Source organism: Enoplosus armatus, chromosome 8 (assembly GCF_043641665.1).
Source record: "Enoplosus armatus isolate fEnoArm2 chromosome 8, fEnoArm2.hap1, whole genome shotgun sequence".
In the NCBI taxonomy this organism is placed as follows: Eukaryota; Metazoa; Chordata; class Actinopteri; order Centrarchiformes; family Enoplosidae; genus Enoplosus; species Enoplosus armatus.
The window spans coordinates 8,886,025-8,899,038 of NC_092187.1; the positions used below are offsets into that span (position 1 = coordinate 8,886,025).

General features: G+C 39.2%; 1 protein-coding gene across 1 annotated transcript in view; it reads right to left on the minus strand.

Moving 5' to 3' along the window:
• ubr4 (ubiquitin protein ligase E3 component n-recognin 4) overlaps positions 1 to 13,014 on the minus strand; it is a 51,796-nt gene that overhangs the window by 31,535 nt on the left and 7,247 nt on the right. The window contains exons 13-33 of the mRNA XM_070910677.1: positions 12,758 to 12,895; positions 12,183 to 12,300; positions 10,651 to 10,737; positions 10,516 to 10,557; positions 7,209 to 7,396; positions 6,871 to 7,027; positions 6,632 to 6,717; positions 5,887 to 6,056; positions 5,267 to 5,546; positions 4,660 to 4,792; positions 4,215 to 4,294; positions 3,984 to 4,112; positions 3,452 to 3,634; positions 2,970 to 3,092; positions 2,638 to 2,867; positions 2,036 to 2,154; positions 1,831 to 1,928; positions 1,055 to 1,212; positions 724 to 930; positions 498 to 599; positions 314 to 414 (exon numbers count right to left, since the gene is read on the minus strand). Coding sequence (XP_070766778.1) covers positions 314 to 414; positions 498 to 599; positions 724 to 930; positions 1,055 to 1,212; positions 1,831 to 1,928; positions 2,036 to 2,154; positions 2,638 to 2,867; positions 2,970 to 3,092; positions 3,452 to 3,634; positions 3,984 to 4,112; positions 4,215 to 4,294; positions 4,660 to 4,792; positions 5,267 to 5,546; positions 5,887 to 6,056; positions 6,632 to 6,717; positions 6,871 to 7,027; positions 7,209 to 7,396; positions 10,516 to 10,557; positions 10,651 to 10,737; positions 12,183 to 12,300; positions 12,758 to 12,895 — 2,929 coding nt within the window. The remainder of the gene's footprint in view (positions 1 to 313; positions 415 to 497; positions 600 to 723; positions 931 to 1,054; positions 1,213 to 1,830; positions 1,929 to 2,035; positions 2,155 to 2,637; positions 2,868 to 2,969; positions 3,093 to 3,451; positions 3,635 to 3,983; positions 4,113 to 4,214; positions 4,295 to 4,659; positions 4,793 to 5,266; positions 5,547 to 5,886; positions 6,057 to 6,631; positions 6,718 to 6,870; positions 7,028 to 7,208; positions 7,397 to 10,515; positions 10,558 to 10,650; positions 10,738 to 12,182; positions 12,301 to 12,757; positions 12,896 to 13,014) is intronic.

Genomic DNA, 13,014 nt, shown 5'->3' on the forward strand with positions numbered 1-13,014 from the left:
GCGGTTGAACTTCTTTCTCAAGCTACTTTTTTCATTCTTAACACAAGTAGTTTGGCCACTTTTCATATATAGTACAACACCACGCAAGTCTTTGAAGAGAGATTGTCTGAAAGCGTGTGACTTTATCCCCATTTGTATAATATTTGTCTCTTGCCCCTCTCTGATGGCAAACATTTCACTCTGCCTTCAAATGTTGCCACTTTTGCCATTACATGTGGTCAGACGACAATTCGTATGACCAGTCCATTTGAAGCATACCTCAGCCTTTGGATAGCTGTTCTTGATTGAAATGAACTCTCAACAGTAGACTTACTGAGCTGGAAAAGCTTGGTGAAGAATTTCAGCACCCTGTTGCAGAACTTTGCTGATAGATTTTCATTGGCTGTCGCCATCATAATTTGGACAAGTTCACCACTGGAAAAAAAGGAGAATGAAATAAGTGAGGTAGCTGTATACATGTGTAATAATGCAGCCTATGTTATCAGTTGAGCAGATACCTGAATGAAAAGAACTCTTCCATGGCCTTGCGGACTTGACTGCTCTCAAGCTGCTTTTCAAGGTACTGAAGGCATTCTTCAAGAACAGACTCATCCAAACCGCTAAAAAAATTGAGATCAAAGGTTAACAAGAGCAGTGAGACTCAAACAAACACTAAATTGGCTGGCTATTAAACAATAACAATATGCAAAATGAAAATGAATTCTCATGTCACACATGGCATACCTGGTGGGGTCAGAGTGGTTGGCAATGATGTTGTAACACCCGGTCACCAAACGCTCGTAGATGCGGGCAAGGAAGGCGTCTGACTCTGATGGGCCAAGGATGCGCTCCAATGAGGTGCTGCTAATCTCAGCTACACTCTCTGTGCTGCTCTCTAGGAGGAGGGGCAACAAAGTGCGCACAACCTGCGAAGGATTCAGCTCCTCTGTGCTGAGGAGACAAACATACAGCAATATTAACTGGTTAACAGGTTTTTCATGAATTAATTTTATCACATACTATTTGTTCGATGTGAAATGATTCAGATTTTAAATAGGACTGGACAAGCACTTACACAATGAGGTCGCCAGTGAGGCGAACCAAAGAGAGCAGGATGTGTTTAAGAGAAGAGGCCAGAGGCAAGGACTGACAACTCAATGTGCCCAGGTGAGCTGCTTGGATGGCACTGATGTAGCTCTCTGAAGGTATGGTATCGTTGGCAAATGCATTTCGCTGAGAAGGGGAAAAAAAACAGACTATTAGTCTCCCAATTGCCCTGTACAATTTGTGTTGGCTTTAAAATGGTAAAAATCATATCTTGATATTTTATTACTTTTTATAATTTTACTGTGTATCTCTATCTATATAATGCTTTTTTTTTAATAAGATCCATATTGAACAGCTATAAATAGGAGAGTGCATTATACCTAATGTTTAAAATTGGAAGTTTCAACAAATTAAAAAAAAGTAAATAAATAAATAATAATTACACTGAAATAAATAAATTAAAATAATGCATAAAGACATTGAAAAAGGCTGTGCATGGACCGACAAAATGGACCGACAAAAGCACAGCAACATAAAAATGCAGTTGCTCTGAACATAGTTTAGCAGAGTCAGAGTGTGAGGATGTAGCATTTTGAGATTGAGAACTGGAGAAGTGGGTGGTAAAAAAAAAAATAAAAATGTATACATCATCCTCCAAAGGCAGACTCATAGTCAATGGCATAGTATTAGCCTGCTGTTGAAATAAAAAGGTACAAAAACTAAATGGCAAGTAGATTGCCTACTCTCCTTTGTGCTTACAAAGAGGGATAGAATGAACTATAAGCAACAGCTTTACTCACGTACCCACGAGCCAATGTTGGGGAATTCATTGGTGTGGATGCTGTTCCAAGTCTCACATATTGTCTGTACAGCTGATGGCAAGTTCTGCATAATACTGTGACCTGTGATCATTTTTAAAAGTTCAGGTTAAAACAGTGAGTGTACAGAAAAGTTGTGAAAGTGAATGTACTGTTTAACAATTTTGTTCTTGAGTAATTCTTTCACATACCAAGCGTGTTGGCCTTGCAGCGGGTGGAGCCAATGGACAGAACTGCAGCAAAGCCTTGGAGCTTGGCATCTGTTAGCTTGTTCTCCCCTTCCTCTGGGATGTTCATTAGTAGGTAGGACCTGGCCACGACAAGTTTGATTTAATAATTTGATTAGGATAAACGGATGGATGATTCACAACTTGAGCCTTATTTTTTCTAGACAGGGTTTTATGTTTGAAACAGGTTTAAAAAGGTAAACACCACAAACATACCCTTATTCACTTTTTGGATTTTACTATTGAAAAATATTGTTTGGCCACTTGCATGTGTTAGGCTGCAGCACTCAAAATGCTGGCAAGAAAGCTCTACAGTAAAGGAAGTGATGAAATAAATAAAAGAAATCCCATTTTATGTGGTTTCTGTTAATTAATCCTTAAATCCTTAACTCGGGGATGAGATTAAAGAAAAAAAACAGGAAAACAGTTATCATGCATTTATCTGGTTTAGCCAGAAGATAAAGCAATAAATAAACAAACACTGCAGATATTTTAAACACATATATTCCAGCTTGTTGGACATAATGCATGACCTAAACGAGCTCATCTGATGACTCCTTTCTCACCTTGTAAAGGCCGTGTAAACATCAGTGAGCTGTAGAGTAGCAGGCAGCAGGTTCTTTGTGATCTCAGATGACTTGTGGGTGTCTGCCTCAATGGCAACCTTGGACAAATGCTCATCTAGGGAAACCTGCACTTTAGAGATGACTGCATCCAGTGTATAGATGGCTTGTAAAGAGGGTAACTGATGAAGCGGAAGGATGACACTCGGGTCTACACTGGAGAACGTGGAAATCTGCAACAGAATCAAGTTGTCAAAAAATGACAGTCGTCTTCAAAACTTACATTGGACAACAATCGATACACAGGTCAACAGTGACTATGTTGTTATCATTACCTGTCTGGCAATGTACTCCTCTGCCAGCTCCACATCGTATTTAACGGTGCTGCACTTAGCAGCTGTCATCTCAACCAGAGAGGCTGCTTGGTCTGCTTTCATTCCCTGCTTCACCAGGTGTTCCTGTCAGCGATGACATGGGCATAGTCAAACATCAAAATAAACCAAAATGAAAAAGGACTCATGATATTACATTACAGGATTAAAGACAAAGTACAGTATATTGTGTAAATCAAAAATCAATCATTTCAGATATGCAAATATGCAGCATTGTTTCAACTGATTTGTTTGAAAATGTAAAATTATTTTGAGTAGCATCATCATGAGTAGAATAACAATTTGTGAATAATCACAAATATCATAATCTATTGCATTACAAGACTTTGGCCATGACACAAATGTAATATTTTTGAAGTCATTTATTTGTTTTGGCATCCATCATGCTAATGAGCATTGTGTAGGACATTCAGGTGTCAACAGACCTTGATCCAATTCACGTAGGTAGACACCCGGAGACGCGAGGACCATCTCAGCGTGTGCAGGATGTCGCTCTCACTGGGATCACTGCAGCCAGTCTTTAGCTGCTCCATGTAGGCCTTGGAGGGTGGTAAAACACCCAGGATCCTCCACAGCACCAGGAAGTAGTACTGAAGGGAACATGCTTCCTGTGCAAGGTGATAAACAAACATGCATTGTTTTCCAATCCAGACTCAGTTACTGTCAGGGCTGAAGTCTGCTGCTTAAGTCACACATTAAAGTCACATTAAAAGGCTTACAAAATCAAACAACTGGAAGGCTTTTATTTGAAGCACATTTGGAGAGTGCAAAGCCACAATTTTAATACATTGTTAGTGAATGATGATTAAAGGTGGAGCCACAAAGAGCTGGTAACTTAAAATGCTGCACACATCAAGGGCTTACTGCAGTTTGGGCAATTATGTGATGCCATCTGTATCATAGGTTTGTTTATCCTGTTCACACAGTTCATGGTTTATTCATGTGGGGTGTTCTCACCATAGGAGTGATGGGCTTGTTCTCCTGTCTTCTTGCAGTGTCAAACTGAGAGCCTGCTACCAGGAGTGAGATGAGCCACCCATACAGTTCATCGTATTTAACTGCTCCATTGAACAGCTTAGGAAATACCTACCAGGAAAGAAAAAAAGGTATGTTTGAATACACTGAGGGACAGGGGAAAATATGTATATATATATATATATATATATATATCTATATATTTATTTTCACCTTGCTGTCCAGTCTGCTGATATCATCTTCAGATGCCTCAGGGGACAGAACGCAGTAGAATTTGGGCTGCACATTTGAATCTAACAAAGGTTGAAATGCATGAAAACAGAACATTATTTTCTCATCTAGTACCACCATAGCCACATCCTATTCACAGATAAGAAATAAGAAAACAGACAATATGACATACATGTGTGAAAGTTGCTTTTTCAGTAAATGGGTTGCAGGAAATAAGCACTGAGATAAGAGGCAAGTTGGGAGATCAATGCCATCAAGGTGAACGCTTGGAACAACCACTGACTTTGGCGGTTAGACAACCTGTTAATTGCTAACCTTTGTTTATGCTAAAAAAAAATGTGGTGGACCAAAACAAGCAACTGGTGAATTTTTGTACCTACTGTCATGCCAGTGGGTAAAAAAAGTACATTTCCTTCATCGGTCTAACCTGTTGAACAGTGTTTGGCCCAGTTCTCCTCCACCTCTTTGAATCCATAGTAAAGAGGGAGACTGCTGCGTTTGCCACCTTCCTGAGCAGAACACGGCCCCGTGGATGGTGGGGTGAGGAGGTTATACTGCACCTATAAATCATATTCATGGTAGAGAGAAAATAAATTTGCTGTCATCGTATTTATTCAAAGATTCAGCATTAGAATAGTGATGATTTGTACTACTTTATTTGGGTGTCATGTAACTCTTATAATCAAATAAAAAAAACTCAAAACAACAATTTACTAAATCTGGAAACCATATAAATATGTGAATCTGTGGTATTATCAAGATGTGAAGCCAGTAGCTGCTCCAAAGGAATTCCCAGGGAAAGTGTCTGTGTGGATATTTTTATACTCAAATGAGCCTTATGTAATATTCAGGATGGGACTTTTAAGCCTGCTCTGGATTGGTGAATTATTAAATGAATGAATTTGCTTGACTGTATTGTACTTTAAAAGTATACAAATAAAGTAACAAATACATAAATCAAATAGATAGAACACTTAATCTATGCAATTTACCATCAGGACAAGACAACCACCATTAGAAAAGAAGCAATTAACCTGTTCAAAAAGGTACAAGGGGGCCTTGGAGTAGTGGCGAAGCAGGTAGTCAAAAACCAGACACAGGCGGGCCAGGTTGAGGGGCACTGCCTTCAGCTGGGAGTCTCTGCTCTGTGCCACTTCAGTGATGGCCTGGGTGACCAGGGTCAGGACTGACCGTCGACCACGCTCTGACAGATTGTGGAAAAGGAGCAGAAGGAGCTGTAGATGCTCCACGTTAAGGTCGTCTTCTCCGTGAACAGAGCTCTGGATGGTGTGTTGCTTCAACGTTCCCAGAAATCTATGAAAGCAGGACAGGTGGCAGAAAGGAGAAATTGGTTAAAAAAGAAAAACTAAAATATACTGTGTGCCAAGTAAGCTAGTATATGTTTCAACAAGTGCAGTTTGTATACATTCCCACAGTCTCCTCTGTTCTCAAATATTGGTAAATATTGGAATACTGATCAACTTAAAATGTCCATTCCTTTTCACTCATTACTTAACACGGATGCTATGTGAAGCAGAACATTTTCTGTGGGCATTCATGATCAGTCAAAGATACACCGACTGTTATCCAAGGTGTTACGATGACCACCCTATTGTACATATTAGCCAGATGAGAATTGCCATGGTTGCCATACCTTTCCCAGACTTTCATACACTCAGGCACATCTGGTTCTCCTTGCACACTGGCTTTGTGCTGCCATATGAGGAGAAGTCTGGAGAGGACCGATAATGATTGAGGGTGAATGTACAGAGGCCAGGGACCCTCAGAAAAGGGTGCGACCCCTAACTGCTGAAGAAGGGTGCTCTGGGAATGACAAGAGATACAATAATAAGTCTGTGACATTGAATAAACAATTCCCAAATCATAGGCTCATTATTATAAGTTAAAGGAAAAGATTTGTGCCGGGTTCATTCAGCTTTTTCAGAGTAAAATTCAAGCACTTTTCAAGCAGTTTCAAGGTACCTAAACCAAACATTTACAGATTCTCAAATCCTTTATCGTCACATGTAAATTGTTACAGTAAATGATAAATAAAAAATAAAGAACAGAATACAGAATTCCTTTATACCCGCAGCAATCAATGTATATTGTCACTTTGTTTATTTTACCAGCTGTTCATATGTTTTGATCATGATTATTTAATGCTTGCTGATACGCCAGGAGACAAACAAATATGATGACGGGATTGTTTCATTTCAAATATTCATTTTTTTTTGGTTTACAGGAGTGATTGTGTAGATGAAACACCAGATTATGTTGAAAATCAAGCATTTTTCAAGGAGTATATTTGAAATTCTAGCATATTCCTAACCTTGAAAACATAGCTGTTTGTGGCGCTGCTGAACAAGATACTTGCATAACAAAGAAATTCCTCTTACCTGCAGGGCTGGGGATGGAAGATCTGATGTTACCAGGGTGTGATTGAAGTGATATAGAGCTAAAGAAAACACTTCATCTGAGGAACCTGAGGAGAGAAAAAATGCATTAAATCTAGCTGCATGCATTGCTGTCTACTAATTATTGGCTATACCCATCATTAGCTACCGAGCCAACAAAAGGAATTTAGGGCAAAATTTGAGATCATTTGTATAATAAGCAGTAATGTTTTCAGGTGTACCTTTGACATCTTTGTCAACATCTTTGATGATGCTGGCTAGTGTAGCCATGTGCTGCTCTGTAAGAGACACGCTCAGGTAGTTGCGGATAAAGTTGTTCCTGGACTTGAGCATTGAGGTGGTGATGAAATTCAGAATGCTGGAGGCTAAACTGAGGAACTATAGGAACAAACAATTACGAGTTGCAGGGTTGTCACATGTTAAAACGGAAAAACTTTGATAAACTGTTGGTAGAGACATAACGACAGGCATGCAAACATTATAAAGAAATACATGAGCTGTTCACTCTGGACTTAATTCAGCAGCATTATTCTTTATGGACACAAAAATAGGTCCTCACCAGTTCTGGGTCTTTACGGCCAGCTAAAATGTTGCCATTTTCGCTTGGATTCTGCTTGCTGGGGCTCTTCAGTCTGGGAGAGGTCTCCAGGGGTGGGGGTGGTGGAGGGGGTGGGGGAGCGACTTTGTCTTTGGTGGGCGAAATTGTCTCTTCAAACCAAAGCCCTAAGATGGGTTCACTGTCATCATCTGCAGGGAAAGACAAATAATTTATATGAATTTCTTATAGTGGAGGTGAGAAATGTATATTAGTGGATTGGTAGTGGTGTCATCAAAAGGCAAAATGTAGAAAGCTTCAAACTACTTTATAACACCTACAACACTGTGCAGGCGGTGGACAAGAGCCAAAGACTGGAGTGAATAGTGAACACATAGTGACGTCCTATCAGTGAATATCCACTTAAAGAAGAATACTACAGAATCTTTCTTTTGGAGAATATTTTCCTCAAAAGACATCCATTTTTAAACAGATATCACTGAAAATAAGGGAAAAGCCCATTTATTGTATTCATTTTCCCTTTACCTCCAATACTCTTGCCATTACAACAGGTAGTGAAATGATAATGACAGAGCTCATGCTGTAGTGTTTCCCCACGTCACCCGAGTTGCTGTTCTTTTCATAAATTCTATTAAAATAAATTGTGTGTGTATGTTCTTATACATACTATTGTGCCACCTGCAACTATGTGACAAACAATGCTAAAGTCAGGTTGGCGCTTGATGCAAAACATGTAATGTTACACGCTAATGGAAGCTGTACAGTATCTGAACTGAGAACACATCACGCTGTATTGTTGAATACTTAGCAGAAAGCGTTGTCAACATGTCACAGGCATTGGATTTTTTATTCATTTATTTGTATGCACTGACAACATGCATCAGCTACAGCCATTTTCAATCAAGTTAAAATAAGATTTTGTTTAAGTTTATATTTTGTGAGCTCTTGACATTTTTAATATTGGTGTAATAATACAAGGTTGATTCAGTCACATGGCCAACCACCTATCTTCAAAGCAGTAAGTAAACTATGACGGTCTAATGGAAAAAGTCACAACATTAAAACAACATTCTATTGGGATTCCATTTCATTGACCATCTATTGTACCTCACTTCATTTGCTCTGAACCTATGCAAAAAATCTATTCTGCCAAAGTAATATTCAGTCTGTTACATTCAGTAATAAAGACTGAATGACGTCTTGAAAAAACAGCAGATATGTAATGAACACTGGAATCAATATAATTTTCTCATTTAAGAGTAAATGCAAAGAACGCATCTAAATCTTGGAGGACCAAGAGGACTCTTCTTTCAGCTTGACTGTTTCCCTCTCCTGGTGCCTGACAACAGGTTCACTGGTTTGCCGCCACAAAAGGTTTCAACTACCTTTTGGCCATAACTCAGAGCTACCCCTCAGCTATGCAACATTTTATTATCGCCCACTTTGATTCTACATGCCCAACCCCCCACATGGGACACAGGAAGAATTCCTTTGGGAGGTGGGATTTTAAGACCTGGCAGACAGGGCCTCTGCCAGACATTCTTAGTTCACCTTCACAACACGTTTGGGTTTACAGAGTGCGTCTCACATCTTCACCCATCACCCATCACCCGATCCAACTCAGATGACAGCTTTGCTCCTCTTGTCACCCTCGAGTAGGACTTATGTCGGCAGGACAGATTACATGATTATAAAGTCGATCATCAATCTCTGGCCTATGGTGTTCTGCTACCAAGTACACTATCACAATCTAATGCTCAAACATCGTAATTGTCATAGACAGTCCATGACAAGCAGAGAAGTTAAAAAGCACCATTCTGGTTCAAGTCAGGCAGGCAATTCCTTCTAATCAACCCTTCTAGGTTTCTGTCATTTTCTTCATTGCATTGAATTTTCCCAGCAGAACTATGAAATCATCAGACTGTGCCCTCTACAGGACCCTACCCAGGAAATCCAAGACAGACAGACACTCTAAGATCCTGTTTGACCATAGAGGTGACCCCTCCAACACAGCCACTCAACGGCTCTCACCCTGGACAACTCCAGGAAAGGAACGAACAGCGCTCCTGTCCTTGGTTTTGTTTCCAGAACCTGTTCTGTGTGTACAGGTGGAGCCCAACTACATCTAGTTTATCACTCGACCTCCCACAGTAGCTCTGGCTCCCTCCTTCTAAAAGATAGTTCTTCTGCTCAGGGGTTGGTCCACTAAGGTCTCCGCTTTCGCTTGCCACCCGACTGGCGACACACTGAACTCTCTCACCTATCTTTGTGAGTGGTGGCCCCACAAAGCTACCTTTTTCAGTAGCTATGAATCAATGCAATATATTTGAGCAACATTGTAATTAGACTTGAACAGCATCTCACTGCAGAGGTAGCTAGTTAAAGTAACTACAGATTAATTCAAATACAAAATCAAGGAACAACTTTCAAGTGTTAAAAGAATATCACTTTAAGTTGATATTCACATTTGCATGCAACATACAAAAATTACTTTTCAGGTGACAGCAAGACATAGCATAGTGTGTTTAAGCCCATAGTTTACAAGCACAACTTGAATTTATTGTATTCAAAAATAATACCACTGTTTTGACATGGGTACTTCATTATTTTTGTATTTGTACAGTTTCAGACATGTGTGACAAGTAATGCAGGTAAGAAAAATATGATGACCAAAGAACAAAAAGGAATGAGATCTAAGGCACAGCTAGGTAATACGACCACAAAATCAATATCACAACCATTTTAAATATTTACCTTAGTATTAATAAATTAATACTTGTAAAAAAAAAAAGGTTTAAGTTTAACTTTAACTACAATCTGATCTGCCATTAAATTAAGGCAAGACAAGGCAGGGGCACAGACTGGATGACAAAGGGGTGATGTTGTATTTTGCTATCAAAAACACCTGGGTAAAACTTTTACTCAACATATCAAGAGAAGCAAAATTTAGTTGGTCAGTTACTGTAAATGCTGGTATCAGCAGCTTTTCCACTATTTGCCTAGCTCTGCTCTAAAAAAACAATACTGAGCACCCACATGTCAACACCACTGGTATTATTCTTTGAACCACACTGAGCCACAGATAAACCTCTTTGACAAAACATTATAATTTAGCTCATGTCAATTTCAGTTTAAAGCACCTTTCAGACAAGGGGCTGTTTTGCCAAACCCTCTTCATCTGTGGTTCTGTCATTTTCTAAGATACTAGGGGCACAGCTCAGAGTAAATTGTGAGACATACAGTAACAAAATGAATCTAGGACAGTGAAGTGGACACCAAGTCTTTGACCTGAGGACAGAAAACTGCTGACCTGAGACACAAGCTGCACTTGTCTTCTCCTGTCTTCTCTCTGCTGAAATAGTAGACACTGTCAACTACACTGTCATTGTGTGATGAAGGGACAAGATGTTTAATGACATTTCTGTGTGCGTGTGAATGTGTTTACCCTTCTCACTGCTGCCATAACCTGACTGACTGATCCACTGACAGCACACCTGTTTCACTGCTTCACTGATACAGCTCAGCACTGACACTAGCTCAGAGATCAAACACAAACATGACTGCGCTTTCAACACTTGCATTCACACTGGAATGGAGGGAAAATCTGTGGCAAACCTAGAAGGCATTACACAAAGCTTTTGGGACATTGTTTTTTTGGTCAATTTTAACCATTAAGTAATGAGCACATAGGTGTACAGGTACATGATGCCCTGATCATACCTTCATTTTAGTTTAGTTTCTTCTAAATCAAATTTACTAGAGATGCATTGATATGGAATTTCAGGGCCGATAACGACAACCGATAATTATCTATTTGTTGCAAAAAGCCGAGGAAAAAGAGGAAAATAAATATATATTTTCAGATTGACAGGTTTTTAATACCAGTGCTTAGGGAGCATTCACTAGAATACATTAATTTATTGTAACCTTGTTTGTAATAACCTTTTTTTGAATATGTAGGTTAATTAATAACAGACCTTATATCCTCATTGGCAAGCATGCATAGGCTATAAAAAACTTTACATAACCTTGGACTATTAAGAACTGATTAAAAAGTCTGCAAGCAACAGTCCTGTGGTTTCAATTATCCTCTACTATGTCTCTGCTGGCGAGAGCCTCACTGCAGGGCAGACACTGCTGGTAGAGAGCAGGAACGGCTTGGTCTCAGCCTTAAAGGCTGTGGATAAAGGAGACAGTCAATTGACTGCAGGGAGAGAAGTCGAAGACGTCGTATTTCTGCAAGTTTATGTTTTGCTTGTTCAACGGGTGTTTGCTTGCTCGTATTGTCTTCCACACTTTGTTGCACTTATGGATAACAAGCAGAGACGTCGTCGACTTGAGAGAAACATAACCATAAATCTGTGCCGTCCCTCTGTCATGCTCCTCATTATCGGATGTAATTATCGGCCAAAATCCCATTATTGGAACAATAATTTCATTTTCTTACTTATCAGCCAATAATATATCAGCCATTTATATATTGTGCATCCCTAAAATGTATATTATCCATATAAATGATCACTTGTGATAATGAGACATCCATGGATCAATTACAGTTTGTAGTCCTAGCATTATTGAATACTACTAAATAAATGCACCACTTTTAGCAGTCATCATATTAACAGTGTTTAAAATGTATTTCACTTAACATCCCAATATCGCCGTTACTCTTTGTTGGACACCCATTTTGCTGCAATGTAATTTCAAATTCATATTATTTGATAAGCATGATGTTGTAAATACATCAGCTGCTCCTTTCAAGTTGAATAAAAAGCTTAATTGTCCAGTTCTTTTGAGTTGATGTCCCTGTATTATCAATGCTGTGCAGAACAATATGTGCACAGTTTCTTGTATCATCTGTGCCAGGATTAAAAGTAAAAAATTATGTCCAGACAGCAGATTTGTTTCATGTTTTGCAAACCTAAAGCTGGTATGTGAGTGCACACTCTCTTGCTTAAAACCAGAATGATAAAGTACCTTGACTGCTATCCTCCTCTGTACTGCTGAAATCATCCTCATAGTAGGTGTTTGAATCTGTAGAAGCACTGGCATCACTGCTGACTGAGCCCTTCCTCTGCCGTTGGAGAACACAAGCCTGATGGAGGCAAAAACATGAACAGTCTTAGCAACGATCATACTTTTCGGTTACACTTTTTCATCTTCTTTTCAATCAGACACATATTTTATTAACAAAGCAGTCTGTAGACAAAAAACAGCAGCCAAAACATTTCTCATGTGTTTGTTCCACTAAACATTTCTTATCACAGTATCTATTTTGTCTTGTATGTATACTTTGTTGCACCTATGTCTGTCTAATTTATCATGTTTTGTGTTATGTCACATTGCAAGTAAATGTCAAAACTTAAGAAAGAGAAAGAAAACTTCTCATTTAAAAAAAAAAATATAGGCTGTGGAAATTAAGTTTTCCTGACAGATCAACTGCATCTTTTGTCTGGTTTCCCAAAAGCAGCACAAGCACTTCTCTATCTCTGATGGTGAGTAATACAACATAACTTATACAAATTATCTATGTAAATATATAATGATTGCACCTTTTTGTAGGAAGTGGAGAGAAGGGTGAACAGTAGATTAGTCAGGGGCACAGAGTCGATGAGCCGTTGGACCCTCTGGATGGAGGTGCTCTGCGCCATGATGTTGAGCTCAGCTGGTGGCCCATCACTCGCCCAACCCTGCAGGTGGAGGGAGGGACGAATTGGGATGAGGAAACATGGCTTTCAAAGTATAGAAGGTGCCTTTTGCATATGTTTGTTATAAGTTTTTCTTGCATGTTTAGATCCTTTTTTATATT